Below are 22,887 nucleotides of genomic sequence, written 5' to 3'. Positions count from 1 at the left end.
AAAATAGCATCCTACTTCATTAAAAAGGCCTGAGACGCGTTTTCTTCAAAACCTACGATCACAACTTTGAAACATGCGATCGCATGTGCGTCGTTTTTGCTGTTGGACGTATAAATAGACCCCCGTAACCTTCCAGTAACCTAAGTTGGCGATTCCAGAGGTACCAGACGACGAAAATACGATTTTGGAGGCGTTTCCGATTTCAACGATTTCTAAAGATCTGAAGACTGTGGGTCATCTCCTTCAAGTAGATCAGTAAGATTAGTTGTTTGATGTCTCTTTTCATTTGTTTTTATCAGAGTTTAGCCATGCCTGGCTAAAGCCTTAGTCTTCAGTTCAGCAAAGACAAGTACTTTTCATGTGATTAATCATTAGATCAGGTTTTTGATTTGTGTTTCTATCTAGATTCTTCAGTTTTGTTCTTAATGAATGTTTGATTTTGATTCTTGTTAGTCTGATCACCTAATTAGGGTTTAATCATTCGTGTTAATCAGTTAATAGAATCCATAATTGTTCTTGTCAACTGGTAAAAGTAACAAGTAATAAATTGGTTCCGTGTTTGGGATTTGACTTTATTATAAACTGTAAAAAATCATATATTTACGCTTCCGAGCTTGTGAGAAGTATTGGATATTGCTGAGAATTTTACAAAGAACTTAATGCAATTTTTCTGATTTAATTAAGAGCTTGTTTAATTGAATAGTGAAATGTTAGGTTAATTCAAAGAGCTTGTTTTGATTAACTAATTTAGGTAAAAGAGAAATTACTAGAGCTTGTTAGTTTTTCTCAATATCAGCTTAGATAGAACGCATCTCAAATAATCAGATCTGGATCGGTTACATGATTAAGAAAGTCGCGGCAGAACTGAATCGTTTTTTATATTGATTTTCGTTTAATTTAATATCACTGCATTTTTAGTTTTTAGTTTATAATTAAAACCCCTTTTATATTCTGTTTCTTGACTAGATGTGCCTGATGCAAAAATGCATTGACTTTTAGGCTGTGTCCCCGAGGATTCGACCCTGCTTCCCTGTGCTATATTTTTAGTGCAACCAACAATGATAATTTACTTGTTTAATACGCGCGCGACAGGGTGTTAACAATGCCATTTTTCTTTCACACTTAGGTTGATGCTGGCGGAGTGTGTTGGTTTTTTTCTTCTAGTATTCGGCCGATTAGTGGTTAGAAGTTAGTATACCAAGTTAGTTGAAATCGTCAACGTCTGGATTAGAACCTGAGACCTCCAATCTAAGAGGCAAAGCCTCTACCAAGTGGGCTTGTTCCACGTTGGCATATAATGGAGGCCATATGGGTGTCATGGAATGGAAGCAGAACGTGGTTTTATCAAACAATGACTTCTCGAGAGACGATAAATTTTGCGACTGGAAATATCTGAACACCTAAATTGTGATGATATGATGGGTAACCAAGGAAAACACAAGGTATAAAGCGGTGGATGGTTTTATGATGTGTGGGAATGTGAAATTAAGTAACAAAAGAATCCAAACATATGAAGATGGGAAAAAGATGTTGGTTTATTGAATAAATTAGAGAACGTGATTTGGTTTTGAACGGACGTGGACGAAGTGGGACTCAGTAAGTGGGATGCCACATGTAAAGCTTCCGCCACATAAGGTGGGCTGATGAGCTTGAAAAATAAGACTAGGGCGGAGTTTTTCAACATAAAAACTAAACCGGAACCAGAACCGACTGGAACAGAATAGTGGTATTCAATTTTCGTTTTTTCGGTTCGGGTCCGATAGTTCTGAACACCTTGTTAGATAACACAAATCTTAATAGAACCGAACAAAACCGGAACCGAAACTGAATGGAACTGAATAGTGGTATTCGGTTTTTAGTTTGAGGCTTATTCGGTTTTTCGGTTTATTAGGTTCTGGTATGGTTCGGGCCGGTTCTAGACCGAATAACATCCCTACATAAGACTACTAATGATGTTATTTACTGTGTGGATCATCCATTCACACTTTTCATTTTGTTGGGAAGTGTAAGGACATGATAAATGAAAAAGAATGTTTTTTTATTGTAGAGGGAATGAAACCGGCGACTATCAAATTCAACATGGGATCACATTAAATATATTTGATTTCACAATTAAATTACGTGTTAACGAAGCGTGAAAATATATGAATTTTGTGAACACATCATAATATTTCTTATCGGGTTAAAAAAATTAAAGAAAACTTTACTAACATCTTGATTTCTATTTATATGATGAGACCACATGTATGGGCAAAATCTTTCGTTTTTTGAGTGTCATGCCAATTTTCTCTCGCTTTCATTTCCCTCGTCGAAAGGCAAAAATTGTCACTTTTCACTACCTTTTATTTTTTTATCTTTCTAAAAAAAATATTTTATATAAATATTTCACTCAATTTGCAGGGAATTAAAAACCGTGATTTTTGATATATTTTTTTATAATTTTTAGTAGATATATAATTTAATATTTAATAAATATTAGAAAAAAACTAGAAAAAAAACCAACCAATTACACGAGGAGAGAGAGTGAGGGATATGTCCCCCTCACTCTTTTCCCGCACCCATCTTTCCTCACCCTCCGTATGGTGTTCTAAGGTGAGGGAAATGTTCTCTCACTCCTTTTCCGCTTCATACCCTCTAACATGTTAAACAATTAATCTATCTTGTTTGTCTTGCTTGACGATGGTCTGATGTGTAATACACATGATATCTTTTTCGACAAACAAACATTTTGCCTTTTCCTAGTTCATCTTTTTCCTTTTTGTTTGTCACATGTCTTATTCGGAACCAAGTTTCGACCAATGTTTTAAAAAATTGATTTTTTAGTTGAACTGGTATGGTGATCGGTTTTCGGTTTAACCGGTTCGACTGTCTGTTCAATCGGTTTTTATAATTTTCATCTGTTTTTTCTATTTTCCTACACATACATAAACATCTACAAGTTTAAACATTAAAAATACTCTTAAATACAAGTCGAAAATCAATCATAATACATTAAAAACATATAACCGTAAGTTTACATCAATTTACGTACATCAAAAATAAAATAAAGTATAATAAGGAAACAAAAAATGCATTAAAAAAATTTATAATATTTATCATGGGTTTTTATTAAAAAAACTATAGTTTGTTATGAAAATGATTCATTTTCATGTGTTTTTATTTTATTTAACCGGTTCAGCCAGTTTAATTTAATCGGTTTGACCGGATTTTTGTATAAAAATCGGTCACTTCGTTATGATTCAGAAATAGACATAAAACCGATGCTAGTTAAACCAATCTCTTCCCCGGTTCGACCGGCAGGTTCCAACCGATTTTTAAAACATTGATTTCGACTGCCTACCATCTCATCCACCCTTTATCTCATTTTTTTAAAGGGAAAGAGGTTATTTGTTATTGTTGTTGTGTCTCGTTCGTCTTGCCTCTAAACTTGCCCAACTGGCCGAATCTATATATCTTTTTTTTTTTCATTTTAGTATGCCAGAAAATATACTATAACACATTAACACAACAACGTGTACAAACCATTAAGAAAATTGTACTTGCTGGCCTGGCCTATTATAATTTATAAATTTATATTTTAACAACATTACATACCAATCATTATGTTTTGCTTCCTATGTTTTCTCAACCACAAAATCAACGGGGGATGCGCATATATAATTTTATAGAAAAAATAAAATAAAATAACCACCTCCTTTCCTTTAACAAACTTTCTGAGTCCCTATTTTTAACAGATTTTAAAGTTTGTTTAACCTAATTTCACCTTTTTCACGATCATCACCATTAAGGCATTAATGATATTTTCTTATCGGTTACTATGCTTACGTGTTAAAACATGTGCCACATCATAAGTCGCCAATGGACGGCGTCCAGTCAGAATCAATAAAATTTAAATATTAAATGACGTGAGTGACATATAACCATAAATAAGAAAGATAACAGGTTTCAAAAGTCAGTGATTGTTATAGGCTTATCCGTTTATAGCATTTGAAGAAGTTAAAGTAGGTTGCTAGTTTAAGTAAACATAAAACATGTTATGATTAGGGCTGACAAATATGTACCACGGAGAACCAACCAACATGTTACCAACCGAACCAATAAAATCGGTAGCCAACATGTTTGGTAGCCAATATGTTTGGCCGGTAATACCATGCCAATTAAATAGTCTTGGTACGGTAACGGTACAAAATTTTGAATACCACGGTTATACCATACCAACCAATATATATATATATATATATATATATATATATATATATATATATATATATATATATATATATATATATATATTCTTACATTTTCAAGTTTTAAATAGGAGTAACAACTAACAAGTAATAGTCGGAGTTAGTAATATAATTCTATTGATATTGATTCTTTTTTAAACGAAACATTATAGTAAAATAAATTACTAACACAAGGTTAAGAAAGGTACATAACACTAAAATGATTTAGTGAAACAAGTGACGACCACAACTTCAACTCACGTTCATATTTGGAAAACTTTCTAACCATTAAGTGATGATTATAATGTGAAGTCTTATATAGATTATAGTCTCAAACTCTTCAAGTATAAATATTACTTAAATATTTTGGTATATACCAATACCAATATGTACCAACCAAATTTGTTGGTAACCAACTAAATTGGTACCAAGTATCATTAGTATGGTATTGGTAGGTAAAACTTTATGCCAATTATAATTGGTACGGTACACGGTTTGAAGGAAAAAAAAACTTGGTACCGTACCAATTCCACCCCTAGTTATGATAGTTAAGAATTTTGTATTCATGTAAAAAAGTCACCTTTTATAACCATGCTAAGCAACTTAGAATTTTGTATTTATCCAAAAAGTCATGTTTTATAACCATTTTAATAATTTCATCTTTTCAAATTCGTTTTTATAATTTTTTAAAAGTTCATATTTTTTCTAAATTCTTTTACAAACGAATTCATAAAACAAATTTGTAGAAACGTTTTTTTTTAGTTCTAATGATGGTTATAAGAAAAGATAAAAAGTTATAAAAAACATTTATTTAAAAATGAATTTGTAAAAAAAAAAAGGAAATTATATATACACTGCGAATTTTCAGAAAAAAGTTGTATAAACATTAAACAAAAACAAATTTGCAAAAGTCACAGACCAAAGTCATAACAAAAAATTGAACTTATCGGCTATGGCATGCAAAAAGGAATAATTTTTTGGATACATACAAAATAGTTGGTCCTGTATAAGTGACATTATCCCTTTTAATGAAGTTATATATTATCTTTCTTACAATAAACCCCAATAAGTTATTAAAAAGCGGGATAAATCCTATGAAAAGAATAAAATTTTGAAATTTACAACAAAAAGAAATCCCAATCAACAAACCTCGGATTTCACATGAAATAGCAACATAAGAAGGCGAAAAACGTGGTGATGCCACCAAAAATCCACAATCGATCCAACCAACTTTCATATCGCAGCTTTTCTTCTTTAATCTCACTCTGCACTTTGGAATACAAATAACAAGACTCAAGCGCCAAGCTATAATTCTTGCTTCTGTCACACCTCAACCCTTGTTTAAGCACAAGCAAACTGTTCCTCCCATTAACATGTGCACCTTCCATGTCTTCTAACTGCATACAAAGTTCAGTCAGTTTCAGGGTCGTGTGGGCCCCATCGATGGTGGCTTCGGTCACCTGAAACTTCATGGCGAGGATGCATTCCACCATCTGACATGAAAGAATGTCTTTGGCTGGGAGGATTGACCCGAATCTTAGCATGAAATCTTTGTCTGTAGGCCAGTGTCTTTGACCGGTCAACGGACTCCAGCTTGATAAATTGGCTGCTTGTTTGACTTTTGTGTTGACCACTATCCAACTCAGCCTGATTCCATCGCAAAGCTGTTTCCAAAGTTTCCCGTCTTTTCTCTCTCTCTCCATTGAGGTTACCACAGGCAAACCATCCGTAACAGAAAGAGTAACTCCACCTGATTCATTCATTTCAAGTTTATATTATTCATCACGGGTTAACTCAGTGAAATTTATAAAACTGTTTTAAAAAAGTAATGAGTCAAAAAGGTCATAAGGTTTAGAAATTGCTGGAAGTGTGATTATGGTCAGAATAAGAAGATTTGAGTGGTGTATACTAGAAAATGTTTTTTTTAGTAGATTTCATTCCTTAAACACTAGGTGTTATTTTCCATCATGGAATAGAATGAAAGATTGTAATATAACCCATTTTTACTTATGTAACCTCTCTACTAAACACACTTTTTTTTTTCCAACAATTTCACAACATTATAATAGCAATGTACGTACAACTTTTTACTCATAACAACAACATTCTTACATTTCTTTACCAAAAGTAGCAATACATAACAAAGTAAAATGCCTATATTGGTAGCAAAATGCAAGTACATTGCAATTATAGGTGAGAGATAAAGTAGATAACCATTATCGGTAAAGAAATGTAAGTATGTTGGTTTAGATAATGAGAAAAAGGCAAGCATACCCGTGTGGTCATCGCCTTGACCCGTGAAGTCAAACAAATCGATCCGAAATGGACAATTAGAAAACCAACCATCAAAACCATTTGCATTCGGTATGCCCCAAATAACCTTCGAGCAGATTATTTTATCTTTATATTTAATGTCCACCATCGACACAAAATCAGAAGGCGAAACATTTTCAAATTCATCAAAATCCCCATAATATTCGGCTTCAGTCAGTTCTTCTGTATACTCGGGATAATCACTCCATCTAAACTCGGGAACCTCCTTGTTTACAATAAGAGGGAAACAATCTCCATAGAATTTTTTAAACCCTCCAATTGATAATATCAGGTTTTTGACATCATCTCTTTTTGTTGAAGGCCACATTGAAGAACATACATCTTCCCATAACCTTTCTTCTTTTGACATGGAACTAAATGCTGCACATGCACATGATGCACTTGCTAGGGTCGCACCATCGAGGCGTCTTAGTATGTCATAGAAGAGATCACTGCTTAATGTGCCCATATTTTCAATTTGTGCCACTGACATTTTTGTACTTCATCTATCAAAATAATTAAGATTCAAATAGCAAATAAGAAGTCGTAAGAAAGCTAATTATTAAGACAAATGTGTTATTATCAGATTCTAATTCTTCAAGTAGCAACAATCACTATTCACTTCAACAATGCACATACAAACACCCGTTTTTGTTTAAGTGTGGTGTATTGATAAATAAAATGTTTCTAATTGAAATAAATATAATGATAATACATATATCATATATGAATTGTGTATTTGTAGTGGTATGCCCATTGCCCAATGTACTACCACTCCAAAATTTGAAAGAAGTAACATTTATCAAGAAAAGGTTTCACATGGCATTCCAACATATAACAAGTCTTGGGCATTCATCTGTAAGAATCCTTTGATATGAAATGTAGCTTCTTTTACTTCAATTTTTGCAAACTCAAACCAATCACTGAGACCTCAGTTTGGTTAAAATGATTATAATTTTCAGCTCATTTAGGATCAAAATAATAGCAATTTTAACCACACACAGCAAGACTACAGTCACGCGAATTACACCTCTAGAGTACAACTAGCACTAGAATCTTGACAACGAAAACGATCTACAAACAACAACACAGTCATGCGAACTGAAAATAGTTACAAACCCACACCCAAATCTCAAAAAAGATCAAAGCTTAACAAAATTATAAGAGAGAGCACCTTCAGAAGAAACCCATGTGAGCCTTGATCGGATTATCGGAATATCAAGAAGGTCGAGAGGGGGACAAAAAAAAAATAACACCACTCCGGGGATCTGATGATCAAATTTGGACCCAAGTCCGAAAATTTAGGTCACCCAATTTGATGTAAGAATTTGGGAGTGAGAAGAGTGATGAGTGAGGCTTTAATCGAGTTTGGGCCAACGACGAACGGTGTGTTTGGTGTTTGGACATTCAAGACGATTGATACTTGACGGCAACAAAGATAGAAACACTGACCAAGATGTATGTATACATACCGCCTACCGGCATCTCTGTGGAGCCCCGCAGACAAAGCTTCTAGAAGCTTTTGTGGCTTCATGGTTATTGGTTAATACCAAAGTAAAAACAGTTTTAGTTTAATTATGTTCCGTTTGATAGTTTCTATCTGGAAAAATATTGTCTTGAAAAGTGTTGTATGAGAAAGTTTTTTACTGGAAAGAAACCATGTTGTTTAATTGTACATCTGATTAACTGTGCTGAATGATGAAAAATGACAATATTACCTGTTGTTCTTGTTCTATACTGTGATTGATGAAGTTGCTGAATAATTACAAAAACATACAAATTTTCATACAAAATCAAAATTACACAATGATCATTTAAAAATCTAAATACAATGTCGATTAAGTTGTTTTTAGTTTATTGTTTTTCAAGTTGATGATACGTTGTTATTCTTTCTCGTCATTTTTATTTTTTTTATAACTCAACGTGTGATTCTTGACCCGGTTTATGTTCGGTAGTGGTGGGATGGATGAAATTTTTTAAAATATATTAGGATGATGGTGATATTGTCAAAATAATAATAATAATAATAATCAAATAAAAATGAATTATAAAAATTAACTAAAAGAAATTAATAATCCAATAAAGTAATATTTATTAATATATAAATATTATATATTTATAAATAATATTTATTAATATATAATAATCTAATAAAAAAGAATTAATCAATAAAAAAGAAATAAAAAAAAATTATTTCAAAGAAACTAATAATAGAATAAAATAATATCAATTAATACATAAATATTATATATTAAAAATAATATTTTTTAATATATAATAATCTAATAAAAAATAATAATTAAACAAAAAAGAAATTAAAAATTATTTAAAAGAAATCAGTAATCCAAGAAAGAAAGAGGCAGGGTTTGGGGCACAATTGTCTTTCCAGCCTATTCAAACAGAAAGATATGGTTTTGGAACTTTCTAGGAAAGACATATCTTACCGGGAAAAACCTATTTTTTGTGCATATCAAACAGTCTTTTCGGTCCATTCAGCCAGAAAGATCTGTTTAGACCTAAACAGATGTCTATCAAACGGGGCCTTAGTTTTTAGGATGAGAATTTTTTTATATATATAATAATTTGTGTTTTATAAAGTTGTACAATACAACTTTAAAAACACAAATTGTTATGTATGGAGAAAAATTGTTGTATACAAATCAGCTTTCAGCTTTTAAGATTTACATATATTGTTTATTTTCTGCGCATATATATATATATATATATATATATATATATATATATATATATATATATATATATATATATATATATATATATATATATATATTAAAACTCAAGAATTTGACATCCATAAGTTAAAACATTAAAAATATAAATAACAAGTGGTATATCAATTAAATATACTGAAGAAACATACAATTATAAGTTTCACGTTGATCGAGCAATTCAATTTGTTTTGTAAATTATTTTAAGGTGTTTCAAGCATTAAAAATATAAATAAAAAGTGGTATATTAATTAAATATATTAAAGAAAAATACAATTATAAGTTTCACGTCGATCGAGCAATTCAATTTGTTTTGTAAATTATTTTAAGGTGTTAAGTGAAATTCAAAAATCTAAGTCCAATAAACTGGTTCGATCCGACCTAAAAATCGACATAAAACCGATGATATTTAAATCGCTCATATACCGTGGTCCCGATAAACCAGTGGTTAATGCATCAACATATGTGGATCCAATCTGGTAAATGCTAATCAACAAAATGGTAGTATTTCTTACAAAATAATTAGACAAATTTATGCGGTGTTGTGTGCCAAATCAAGTTGATTCGGAACAACTATATATATATATATATATATATATATATATATATATATATATATATATATATATATATATATATATATATATATATATATATATGTGTGTGTGTGTGTGTGTGTGTATTTGTTTGTTTGTTTGTTCCATATGGTTTCATTTCTTGTGTAGTTAACTCATATGGTTTTATTTTATTTCAAAATTTATCTAAAATTACTATTATACTCTTGATTGATTTGTTTATTAATTGTTATGTTTTTCTATTTTAAATTAATGTTTTAATTAGATAACCCATCCACCGAAACCCTAAATCCCCACCCACATCATTACCATCCCTTCCATAACCACCACCTACCATCCCACTACTACCGTCGACCACCATTGTCCATTGTTGCCACCACCACCATAAATTAATCGGATAGAAAAGCACATATAGTTTTGTGGACCCGGGTAAGAACATACTTAGAATATATGGTTTCATTTTTCAAATTTAAACCACACACATACACACTTATAAACATATTTGTCCCCATAAATAAAAATTCGAAAGAATTCTGGGAACGATGATTTTCATAGATGATTGAAACAAACACGATATTCAAAGAAAATGATTTGGGAAACATATTTGATTTTCAGAGAAACATATTTGGGAACGACCTTATTATGGATCAGGTATGAACAAACCTAGATAGTGAAGAGAGAAATGTGTTCGATTTTAAAAGAGAATTTGGGAACGACTTGAAAGTCATAGGTAGGTTTGTTCTTAAAACTGCCAACAATGAACACAACAAGAACTCTGTTGAACACCATATCTGAAATGGTCAACATCGAATTTGAAACAAAAATGAACACACACTACCCACATAATATTTTAGATTCGTAACCTGTTAGGGAAACCATATGACACTTGTCAAGAAATTAGAACAAATCTGATGCCACTTGCCAAAATCCGATGACCCTTGTTCGGAAGTAATGCGGATAACTCACAAAACCAAAAGCACACAAATACACAATATTTACATGGTTCAGTCAAGGTGACCTACGTCCATGGGCAGGAGGGGAGTATTCTTTATTCACAGAGTTCTCAAACAGAGGTTACAAGTACAATGCAACAAAGATTCGTCCTACTCACTAAGGATACAAAAGGTACTTTAGAAATGACTAGCAAGCATCCCTATTTCTAGACTAGGGATCAAACCTACAACCCTAATGGGCCAAGCCCATTAATATATATGCTTACGAAAGGTGTCAACCAATCACAATCCACCATGCAACTGCTTCTGTAACCTTCATCCTTGAGATACATCGCATTGACATCAACATCCACCAATGACACACCAGGTACTATTACATGACACACATTGTCACTTAGTGACACCTCTAGTGCATGACATATCTTCTAGGTGGCATTGAGTGGCACCTCCTGTCACTTCGTGGCACTTCCTATGCATGGTACTTCTTCGATTCTCCAGTCTTCTGTCAGATGCTTCATTCCAAAGAGTGTCATCATATTCAAGGAGTATCGTTGTATCCAACTGTGCCATCATATTCAAGTGTGCCATCACATCTAAGTGTGTCACTTCCTATGCATTAAACATGTGTCACCTCCAATTCATGACACTTTGTCAAGGTACCATGCTGGCACATCAGTGTGACATTAAGTGACACCTTCACACTTGGTGGCACCTCTTGTTCATTGAACATATTGGAGGTGTTATTGAGTTGCACCTCCTGTCACTTCGTAACACCTCTTGTACATGACACTTCTTCGATGTGCCATTAACTGGCACCTCCAGTGCATGTCACTTCCTCTGATGCTCCACTCTTATGTCAGATGCTCCATCCCAAATAGTGTCATCGTATCCAAGTGTGCCATCATATCCAAGTGTGCCATCGTATACAAGTGTGCCATCACATCCAAGTATGTCATCATATCCAAGTATGTCATTACATCCAAGTGTGTCATCATATCCAAATGTGTCATCATATTCAAGTGTGCCATGAGAATGCTCCAAATGCTCAAGTCACATTTAACAATCTTCACCATGACTTGAGTATCCTCTCAAATCCACCTTAAACAAAAACTTCTTTTCCCTTTCTGACATTCATCCCCAAAGGGGCCTAACTCATGCAAACATAAACTAAGTCCACGCAAATCTTAAACTTCTCTCTCGGCAACGATCTTGTCAACATGTCTTCCGGATTCTCCTTGGTACCAAAATTTTAATGTAAAACCTATCATATAACACAATAGGTTTCTCCACCTTCAAAATAAGACTCTAAACGAGACCAACCACCAATGATCTTCTTTTGTAACATCCATAAAAATCATGCCAAATTTAAACTTTTTTTTAACATTTCAAAACCAATGATTATCACAAAACTTCTTTTCAAATAGTTCAATGTTAGAGTTTCCCAGAATCAAATCATAAAATGTAAGGAGGTGCACGATCACGCCTCCGCCTTCCCGCGATCATCAGAAGTACCTGAAACAATAATCGATAAATGTAAGCTCGAAGGCTTAGTGAGTTACCCCCAAAATACCAACGCCATACGATTATAATCATAACATATAAACAAACACAGCATGCATAATGAGCCATTAGTCTGACTGGACCGCCCGCACCGGGCCGTTGCTCTATCTGGACCGCTCTCCGCGCCTTAGGCATGTCTGGACCGCCTCTCAGGGCCTTCAGCCTATTCGGACCGCTCGTCGGGCCTTCGGCCTGACTATATGCCCTCTCGGGTCTGCAGTCTACCCGGTCCGCCCTGGTTATCTTGGCCTACAACACAAAGCAGGACTTGCCTCAACCCAATCCCCCAAACCAACAAACATGTGCACATAAATATCATACGCTAGCATGCAAGTACAAATAGTCATACAGATCTAACGGATCACTAACATGGCAACCATCCTATAACCAGGATACCGATCAATAACATAGCAACCATCATATAACCCGGATACCGATCTAACAGATCTCTAACATAGCAACCATCCTATAAACCAGGATACCGACCTACTAGGTCACTAAGCATATCACCATCCTAACTACCAGGATGCAAATCAATAAGCATATCATGCAATAAAACCGGATACAAATCCGATAAGGGCCGGCATTGGTGCCTTAGACCCTGTTGATATAGTGAGGAGAACTCACCTCACAAGTGTCGAGCTGTAGCTATAAGATCAACTCTCGAATCACTGTCACGAACCCCACCACATATAACCACCATAAGACCAAGTCCATCAGAATCCCAATCTACCAAAATACCCTCAAAAGTCCAATTGGTCAACCCTTGTTCAAAGTCAAAGTCAAGGTCAAAGTCAACAATCCATGTTGACCCGACTCGTCGCGTGCAGTTAGCAACTCGTCGAGTTCTTCAAGAACTCAGAAAGTCATAAAACCCTCACTGACTCGCCGAGTTTCCAACCAACTCGTCGAGTCCATGCGTGTCCAGAAGTCGGGGAAAACCCTTACTGACTCGTCGAGTCCATGCAGAACCCAACCACGGTAAATCTTCATCGGACTCGTCGAGTCGTATATGCGACTCGTCGAGTTCATGCAGTCCACTTCTTATGCAAATGTCTTTAAGCTACTCCAAAGCTCCAATTGGTAGATCTAGTCTCCTAGGTCTTAGTTACCACGTAAAGGTCCAAACTTTACGTGCATGCAAGGTGTTAAGAGCCAAAACTAGGCTAAAGAAGGAGCTTAAGGAAAGGAGAAAGCCATAGCTTGACAAAGACTAGAACTTTGTGACAATGTGGGGCTAAAGGAGTCCAGATTTGAAGTTACAACTTCAGATCTTGCCCCAAATCGGGAAATACCACAACAATACACTAGAAAGAGTTCTAAACCCATGTATGAAGAGATCTAGCTAATGGAGAGCCAAGGTAACGACTTGTTACCTTCAAATTGATGCTAAGATGGAGTAGAATTCAGATCCACAACTTCTCCTTGTTCCAAGCTCCTTGGACTTCAAGCTCTTCTCACCAAAATCCACCTTCCAAGCTTAATAACACACAAATATGGAGAGTAAATACAATTTAGGGTTTCTGAGCTCAAGGGGGGCTGTAAGGGAGGCTAATGACCCTCTAAATAGGGTGCAAAACCCTGGAAATTAGGGTTTCATCCTCCAGCTCCAAATCGTCGAGTTGTGTCCTCTAACTCGTCGAGTTGGTCACTTAAGACGTGCGACCAAGTTCAGTCCTACTCGACGAGTCAGGGCATCCAACTAGTCGAGTAGACCTTCCAAAATGAATATAAGGTTGTAAAGTTTATACCTGAGAGTCGGGGTGTTACAATTCTCTCCCACTTGAACTAGACTTCGTCCTCTAAGTCCACTGCGGTGAACAATTCCGGGTAATGCTCCCGCATCTTAGCCTCCGGCTCCCAAGTCCACTCGGATCCCCTCCTGTGCTCCCACTGTACCTTTACCAAAGGTACTTCCTTGTTCCGTAGAACCTTCACCTTCCTCTCAAGAACAGCCACCAACCTCTCCGCGTAATTCAGGCGCCCATCGACCTGAATATCGTCTAACGATACCACTGCCCCCTCATCTGCTATGCACTTCCGCAACTGTGACACGTGGAAAGTGTTGTGGACCTGACTGAGCTCCTCCGGAAGATCCAATCGATAAGTCACCTTGCCAACCCTGGCAGTGATCCTGAATGGCCCAATGTATCGGGGACCCAACTTCCCCCTCTTCCTGAAGCAAATCACACACTTGCAGGGTGAGACCTTCAGGAGCACCATGTCACCGACCTAAAACTCCAACTCATATCGGCGCCGGTCGGCATAGCTCTTCTGCCGACTCTGTGCGGTCTGCAGTCGCTGTCTAATCTGCTGAATCATCTCGGTAGTATGCATGACTACCTCAGTCCGACCCATCACTCTGTGACCCACCTCGCCCCAACAGACTGGGGTGCGACATCTTCGTCCATACAACAGCTCATAAGGTGGAGCACCAATGATGGAGTGAAAGTTGTTGTTATAGGAGAACTCTGCAAGGGTAGGTAGGAGTCCCAGCTCCCACCGAAGTCAATAACGCAGGCTCTCAACATATCCTCAAGAGTATGTATGGTCCGCTCACTCTGGCCGTCCGTCTGCGGATGATAGGTTGTACTGAAGTGCAGCCGTGTTCCCAGTTCCTCATGGAACTTCTGCCAGAAACGGGAGGTGAACCGAACATCACGGCCTAAAACGGTAGAGACCAGAACCCCATGGCGAGCGACAATCTCGCGTATATACACATCGGCCAGCTTCTCGGCCGATGAGCTCTCTCAAATGGGCAGAAAATGAGCACTCTTGGTCAATCGATCCATGATGACCTAAATAGCGTCGAATCCCTTGCCGTTCTCGGCGGCTTGGTGATGAAGTCCATCGTGATCTGCTCCCATTTCCACATGGGGATCTCTAGAGGCTGCAGCTTGCCATGCGGCCTCTGGTGCTCGGCCTTGAACATCCTGCAGATCAAGCACCTCTCAACATACCAAGCGATCTCTCGCTTCATGCACGACCAACAGTAACTCAATCGCAAGTCCCGATACATCTTGGTGGCCCCCGGATGAATAGAGAAGCGAGACTTATGGGCCTCCTCCAATATAGTCTGTCTGACCCCACCAGACATCGGAACCCAGACCCGACCGCAATGGGTCAATAATCCCCGGCCATCCTGTACAAACCGGGTGTTCTCACCCATAATCCTCTTAAGCTTCCAATTCTCCTGACGCATACCCTCTGCCTGTGCTTCCCTAATCAAGCCCATTAGTGGAGAATCCACTGAAATCCTTATGCACGTCACTAGAGTAGAAGATCCAGCTGACTTGCGGCTCAGAGCGTCCGCAACCACGTTCGCTTTACTTGGGTGGTAAATGATCTCACAGTCGTAGTCCTTGACTACATCCAGCCATCTGCGCTGTCTCATGTTCAGGTTCGGCTGAACCATGATGTGTCTCAGGCTCTTATGGTCCGTGTAGATAGTACAGCGGACCCCATAGAGGTAATGCCTCCAAATCTTGAGAGCGAATACCACCGCTCCCAACTCCAAATCATGAGTAGGGTATCTCGTCTGATGCGGCTTCAACTGTCGCGATGCGTAGGATATCACTCGTCCCCTCTGCATGAGGACCGCTCCCAGTCCCGTGATGGATGCATCACAAAACACCACAAAATCCTCAACTCCCTCTGGAAGAGTCAAGACCGGAGCCTCGCATAGTCGCTGTCTGCGGGTCTCAAACGCCCTCTGCTGCTTGGGGCCCCACCGGAAATCCACGCCCTTCCTCGTCAGACGAGTGAGGGGTACTTCAATCTTGGAGAAATCCTGTATGAATCTCCGGTAGTACCTTGCCAATCCCAAGAAGCTCCTGATGTTCGAGGGAGATTTCGGAACCTCCCACTACATAACCGCCTCGATTTTGGCCGGATCGACCAAAATCCCCTCCTGGTTAATAAAATGTCCATGGAACTGAACCTCTCGTAACCAAAACTCGCACTTCGAGAACTTGGCATAAAGCCGTGCTCGCCTCAAAACTCCCAATAACTCCCGTAGATGCTCCTCATGCTGCTCTCTGGTCTTGGAGTACACAAAGATATCATTTATGAACACTATGACCGAGCGGTCGAGCATCGGTCTGCAGACCCGATTCATCAGGTCCATAAATATTGCTAGCGCGTTGGTGAGCCCAAACGGCATCACCACGAACTCGTAGTGTCCATAACGAGTCCGGAACGCGGTTTTCTCCACGTCCTCCTCCCTAACCCTGACCTGATGGTACCCGAACCTCATGTCTATCTTGGAGAACCAATATGCTCTCTGCAACTGATCGAATAGATCATCTATCCTCGGGAGTGGATAACAGTTTTTCACCGTCAACTTGTTCAACTCCCGGAAATCAATGCACATCCGGTGTGAACCATCCTTCTTCCTGACGAAGAGAATCGGCGCTCCCCATGGAGAACTGCTCGGACGAATGAACTGCTTGCCCATCAGTTCTTGCAGCTGTGATAACAGCTCCTGCATCTCTGGTGGTGCCAACCGATACGGCGCCTTGGCGATAGGGGCCGCACCTGGCACAAGGTCGATCCTGAACTCGACCTGCCTCTCCGGAGGCATTCCTGGTAACTCCTCCGGAAACACGTTAGCAAACTCTCTGACTACTGGAACCTCTGATATTGAAACCTGATCCCTGACCCACGTATCCATTACATACGCTAGATATCTCGCACACCCGTGCTGAATGTACTGCCGAGCCCTGATAGTCGAACAAAACCCTGATCCCAATCTGGTGCCCTCCCCTTAAACGATCAGTTCCCCCCCCCCCCACTTGGGGTTCGAACTACTACCCGCTGACCCTCGCAGTCAATCATGGCACCGAAGCGCCTAAGCCAGTCCATACCCACAATCACACATACCTCCCCCATGGGAATCGGGATCTGGTCTATCGGGAAAGATACCCCGAAGATCTCCAATACGGAACCCCGATAGACCGAAGACATAGAAATCCCGTGTTCGTTGGCAATAGAGACTCGCAACGGATACTCTAGCTCTCCCACTAGCAAGCCGAACTCCCTACTGAAAGACTGAGAAACAAACGACCGACTCGCCCCCGAGTCGAATAATACCAAAGAAGTTAAGGAGTTCACTAAAAACGTACCTAATCACAGGTACAACATATAAGCATAAAAAATATAATTAGTAAGATAAGGGATAGAAACATACCAGCAACCACGTCTGGTGTTACCCTGGCCTCCTCTGATGTAAACTGGAAGGCGCATCCCTGAGCCCTTGGGGGCACTGCTCGACCCTGACTCCCTTCCGTAATCCTCAGTGTAGCCGGCACTGGAGCCTGCGCCGGCCTGGCCGCGAGCTGTGGACAGTTGGTCTTCACGTGACCAATCTGATGACAGTGATAACAAATCCTTATATCTTGAACCGGGGCTGTCTGGCGACAATCCCTCGTAAAATTCCCCTCCTTTCCGCATTTGCGGCACCCGCTACCCGATCTACAAACCCCCCGAGTGACCCTTCCCGCACTTGCCACAAGTGCGGCCCTGCTGTCCCCTACCCTGGAATCAGCGGTCTTAGACCGCTTCGGCGCCGGCTGTGACTGTGTCGGGGCCTGCCGCTGCTCCCTCAACAGCAACTCAATCTCCAACTCACGCCGCCTAGCGGCCTCCTGTAACTCCAACAAAGCATCACATCGCTGGGTAGCAACAAACTGATGGATGTCAGTCTTGAGCATGCTCAGATAACGTGTCATCTGAGCCTGCTCAGAAGCAAACTCCGGGCAGAACATCGCATTCTCCGTGAACATGTGGGTGATCTACGCCACCGTCTCACTATCCTGTCTCAAATCCAGAAACTCCTGAGCTAACCGTTCCCGCTCGACTCGTGGAATGTAGCGAGCGCGGAACATATCCCTGAACTGCTCCCAAGTAACCGCAACTCTCTGATCATCCGAGTACGATCCAGTCATCAACCTCCACTATTCCTTTGCCCCAGTCCTCAGCAGGTTCAGGGCACACCTGACCTTCTGGTCAGTAGGACATGAGCACGTGAAGAAACTGATGGGTTTTGAGCATTCTAACACTCCTATGGTGTACATGCAACCCTGGAAACCTTGGATCTATGTTTTCTCTATTATACATGCAAATTTGATTTCCAAGGTTTTCAACCTAGCTAGCATGTTATGGGGTACTTGTAATATAAAAACTTTAGTAGAATAACATACCTTTTCTTGTGATTGATTGCTTGGAGTCTTGAGAGCCTAGCACCAATAATGTGGATGCCTCAAGTGGAATAACAAATCACCAAAACACCTTGGAAGACTTGAGAGAATAGTATGCACCAAGTAGAAATCGGCCCACCCTTTGTACTCACACACTAGTGCCATTTCATGTGCCAAAGACCTCTTTATATAGTATGGAGGATTAGGGTTACATCCATCTAAACCCTAATAACCATGACCTTTCATTTCCATAGGATCCATGGGTTAAAACCTCCATGGACTATCCATGCAAGCTTAGCCCATCCTAAATGAACTTAGCCCATTCTATATATAAAAGAGTCCATATTTAATTAGTTCATTTTGATCACTAAATTAATTCTAAATTAATTATTGATCAATACTAATTAAATAATATGATTTCATATTAATATATTATAACTAATAATATATTAATAAATCATAACTATACTATTCTCAAAAGATTATCCATATAAATTGTTTCGGTGAAGTGCAACCCAAATGGACCATGTCGGGTCGGCTCAAGTACATACGAAATATAGTTACTGACTTAGACACCTTATCCAACAGTGATGCGGACCCTAGTGTGGAGGATCGGGCACTTGCGTTCCTAGAGGCCCACGATCGTGTGACTAAAGGGGCTTAACGGAAACGGCCATAACTTTGGGTACGGATCTCCGTTTTGGGCCTACGACCAGTCAAATCGAAGCTTGAAGCAAGGAGCACGTCTAGATAAGTTCTCGAAGGGGACTTACCCATTTTTGAGTCCAGAAATCGCTTTCTAAATTGGACTTATGGACATTTTTGTGTTTTTTTCATAATTTTTGGACTTTGTTTTTGGGTTTGTTTTTGGCCCATGTCTCTTTAGGGTTTCTTTTAAAATTATGCTTCTTATTTAAGTCTTTCTGATGTAATCTGGATGGTCATTGATCAGTTTAAAGAACTTTCATTTTTCTCTCAAAATTTCGTGTGTGTTTACCGAATTTTGAAGTCAATCCCACGGTATTCATAGAATCAACGTGGTTTGGGCAAGATTACCCTGGGTATTCTTCTAGAATCAACAGTTTTGATCTTTGGTCATTTGTTCGATGCATCAGTTGGTATCAAAGCCGAATTCCTGGTTCAAAATGCCTCCAAGGAGAAACAGACCACCCGGTGATGTTCATGAACAGGAACTAGAACAACGCTTTATGGCACGGATGGAGGAGAGGATGGATCAAATGGTTGACCAGTTGACTAGTCGAATGGTCGAACTGATGAATCGAGGAGGAAATAGGTCTCAAACTCAGTCACAAGTGGAAGATGAAGAGTTTGGGAATCCGTTTGGTGATGGTGGCGGTTCGTCTTCCGATGAGAACCCGGTGAGGCAGACAAGGCATAATCGTGGGGCTGATAATAGGCGTTGGGAGGCCGGATTGAGAATTGATATACCAGAATTTGATGGGGTTAGTTTGAATCCGGAGGGGTTCATCGACTGGTTGGCAACAGTTGAAGAAGTGTTTGAGTTCAACGAAGTTCCTGAAAACAAGAGAGTTCCGTTGATCGCTACCAGGCTACGTGGCAGGGTATATGCATTGTGGCAACAGTTGAAACTGACTCGAGATAGACTAGGAAAATCAAAGGTTGTGACTTGGAGGAATATGAAGAAGTGTTTGTGGTCCAACTTTCTGCCCCATAATTTTCAACGATTGATGTACCAACGCCTATAGAATCTGAAGCAGGGTCCGAAGTCGGTTGATGCTTATACAACCGAGTTCTACCAATTAATCGCTCGAAATGATATTTAGGAGACAGAGGAACAACTTGTGGCTCGATATGTTGGAGGTTTACGGGTTCAGATCATGGACTCTGTTAATATGTTTGACCCGATATCCATTTATGAAGCACCCCAACGAGCATTGCTTTTTGAGAAACAAAACCGTCGGGTGGGCGGTTCATCTTCGTCTGCCATTGTTGGAGGAAGTTCCGGGACGGGTGGTATAGTACCCCGTGTTATGCCTAATCAACAGAGGCCAACAGGTACCAGTGTTGGACCAATCCCTAGGGGGCCTGGTAGTAGTGGCTTAAAGTGTTTTAATTGTGGAGAGACGGGTCACCGACAATCAGAGTGCAAGAAGGTTGGTAAACGACACTTGTTTGCTGAGCCCGAAGATTGGCAAAATGATGATGTTGGTGAAAATTACGAAGATGCCCCGGTGTATGATGACGAGCCTCAATTCGAAGAAGAAGTTGTAACTGGAGATGTAGGAGTGGATTTAGTGGTGAGACGCTCTTGTTATACACCGAAAGTTGTTGGTGATGACTGGCTCAAACATAACATCTTCCAGTCAACATGTACTATTTTGGGTAAGGTTTGTTCCTTCGTTATTGATTCAGGAAGTTGTGATAACCTGGTATCTGAAGAGGCGGTTCAAAAGTTGGCGTTGAAAACTGAAAATAGATCCAAGCTTTACAAGCTACAATGGCTTAAGAAGGGTGGTGAGGTAACTATATCTAAATGAGCTCTTGTTCCATTTTCTGTTGGTACTATATATAAAGATGATGTTTGGTGTGATGTGGTTGTGATGGATGATTGTCACTTATTGTTGGGTAGACCTTGGGAGTATGATCGTAATATATATCATAACGGGAGATCCAATACTTATAGTTTCATGTTTGGTGGTGTGAAGATAACTTTGGTTCCCAGTAAGCCAAAGGAGCCTGTTGCAAGACCTTCGGGCACTCTGTTAACCCTTACTCAGTTCGAAGAGGAGTTAGAGGCAGAAGGTGGCATTTTTGTGTTGATAGGGAAGGAGGTGACTAAGGAGGTTGAAGTTCCTGAGGCTATGGTTCCTTTACTTAAGGAATTTGATGATGTTTTCCCTAATGAATTACCTGATGGCCTGCCACCTTTACGTGACATCCAACACCATATTGATTTACAACCAGGAGCACAGTTGCCTAATAGGCCACATTATAGAATGAGTCCTGGGGAGCATGAAGAGTTGTGTCTACAGGTGGAGGAATTAATTTCAAAAGGTCATGTTCGGGAAAGCATGAGCCTGTATGTTGTTCCTGCTTTGTTGACTCCTAAAAAGGATGGTACTTGGCGTATGTGTGTTGATAGTCGTGCCATCAATAAGATCACAGTGAGGTACAGATTTCCAATTCCTCGACTTGATGACTTGCTTGACCAGATCAGTGGTGCCACTATCTTTACCAAACTGGACTTAAAGAGTGGGTACTACCAGATTCGACTTAGACCGGGTGATGAATGGAAAATTGCCTTCAAGACTCGTGAAGGATTGTATGAGTGGTTGGTGATGCCTTTTGGTTTATCAAATGCTCCTAGTACATTCATGTGTGTGATGAACCAATTGTTCAGGCCCTTTATTGGTAAATTTGTAGTCGTCTATTTTGATGACATACTTATTTACAGTGCTACTCCTGGAGAGCATGCCATCCATGTGCGACAGGTCTTGACCTTACTTCGCAGGGATAGTTTGTATGCAGCTGTGAAGAAGTGTGTGTTCATGGTCCCAAAAGTCTTGTTCTTGGGTTATGTTGTTTCTGGTGAAGGAATACAGGTGGACGAATCTAAGGTGGCAGCCGTCAGACAATGGCCAACTCCAAATACCATCACTGAAGTACGAAGCTGATGGGTTTTCAGCATTCTAACACTCCTATGGTGTACATGCAACCCTAGAAACCTTGGATCTATGTTTGACTAAGATACATGCAAATAATTATTTTTCCAAGGTTCTTATCCTAACTAGCATGGCATGGGGTACTTGAATCAAATAAAACTAGTAGAATTACTTACCTTGTAGTAGTAGTTGATTGCTTGGAGTTTGAGAGCCTAGCACCAATAATGTGGATGCCTCAAATGGAAGTCACAAATCACCACAAACTTGGAAACTTGAGAGAATAGTCACAAACTTCTTGAAATCGGCCCTCTTAGTTTACACACATCAACTAGTACAATTTCAAGAACCAAAGCCTCCTTTATATAGTGTGGTGGATTAGGGTTACATCCATGTAAACCCTAATACCCATGTCTTTTCATTTCCATGAGATCCATGGGTTAAAGCTCCATGGAGTATCCATGGACTTTCCATGCAAGCCTAGCCCATTCCAAATAAGCATTAGCCCACACTATATAAATACAAGAGCCCATATTTAATTAGTCATACTTTTGATCTCTAAATTAATTCTAAATTAATTATAGATCAACACTAATTAAATAATATGATTTTATATTAATATATTAGAACTTATAATATATTAATAAATCATAACTTATACTATTCTCAAAAGATTATCCGTAAATTGTTCGG

General features: G+C 39.0%; 1 protein-coding gene across 1 annotated transcript; it reads right to left on the bottom strand.

Moving 5' to 3' along the window:
- Positions 1-5,192: 5,192 nt before the first annotated feature.
- Positions 5,193-8,020, bottom strand: LOC145141103 (putative F-box protein At2g36090). The gene is made up of 3 exons (XM_079074440.1): positions 7,714-8,020; positions 6,501-7,045; positions 5,193-5,976 (listed from the first exon to the last, which is right to left on the bottom strand). The coding sequence occupies exons 2-3, from the start codon at positions 7,030-7,032 to the stop codon at positions 5,384-5,386; spliced, it is 1,125 nt and encodes a 374-aa protein (XP_078930566.1). The 5' UTR covers positions 7,033-7,045; positions 7,714-8,020; the 3' UTR covers positions 5,193-5,383.
- Positions 8,021-22,887: the final 14,867 nt, after the last annotated feature.

This window comes from Lactuca virosa, chromosome 9 (genome assembly GCF_052849685.1).
Source record: "Lactuca virosa cultivar CGN04683 chromosome 9, Lactuca_virosa_CGN04683_v6, whole genome shotgun sequence".
Classification (NCBI taxonomy): Eukaryota; Viridiplantae; Streptophyta; class Magnoliopsida; order Asterales; family Asteraceae; genus Lactuca; species Lactuca virosa.
Note: the sequence above shows the minus strand (reverse complement) of the source record. Positions and strands in the feature narration are given on the sequence as shown.

Excerpts from the sequence above, each read along its gene's own strand:
- LOC145141103 (XM_079074440.1), bottom strand. The coding sequence starts at position 7,032 with ATGTCAGTGGCACAAATTGAAAATATGGGCACATTAAGCAGTGATCTC. Across the intron at positions 5,977-6,500 it reads TCAAGGCGATGACCACACGG|GTGGAGTTACTCTTTCTGTT; the intron begins GTATGCTTGCCT and ends TGAATGAATCAG.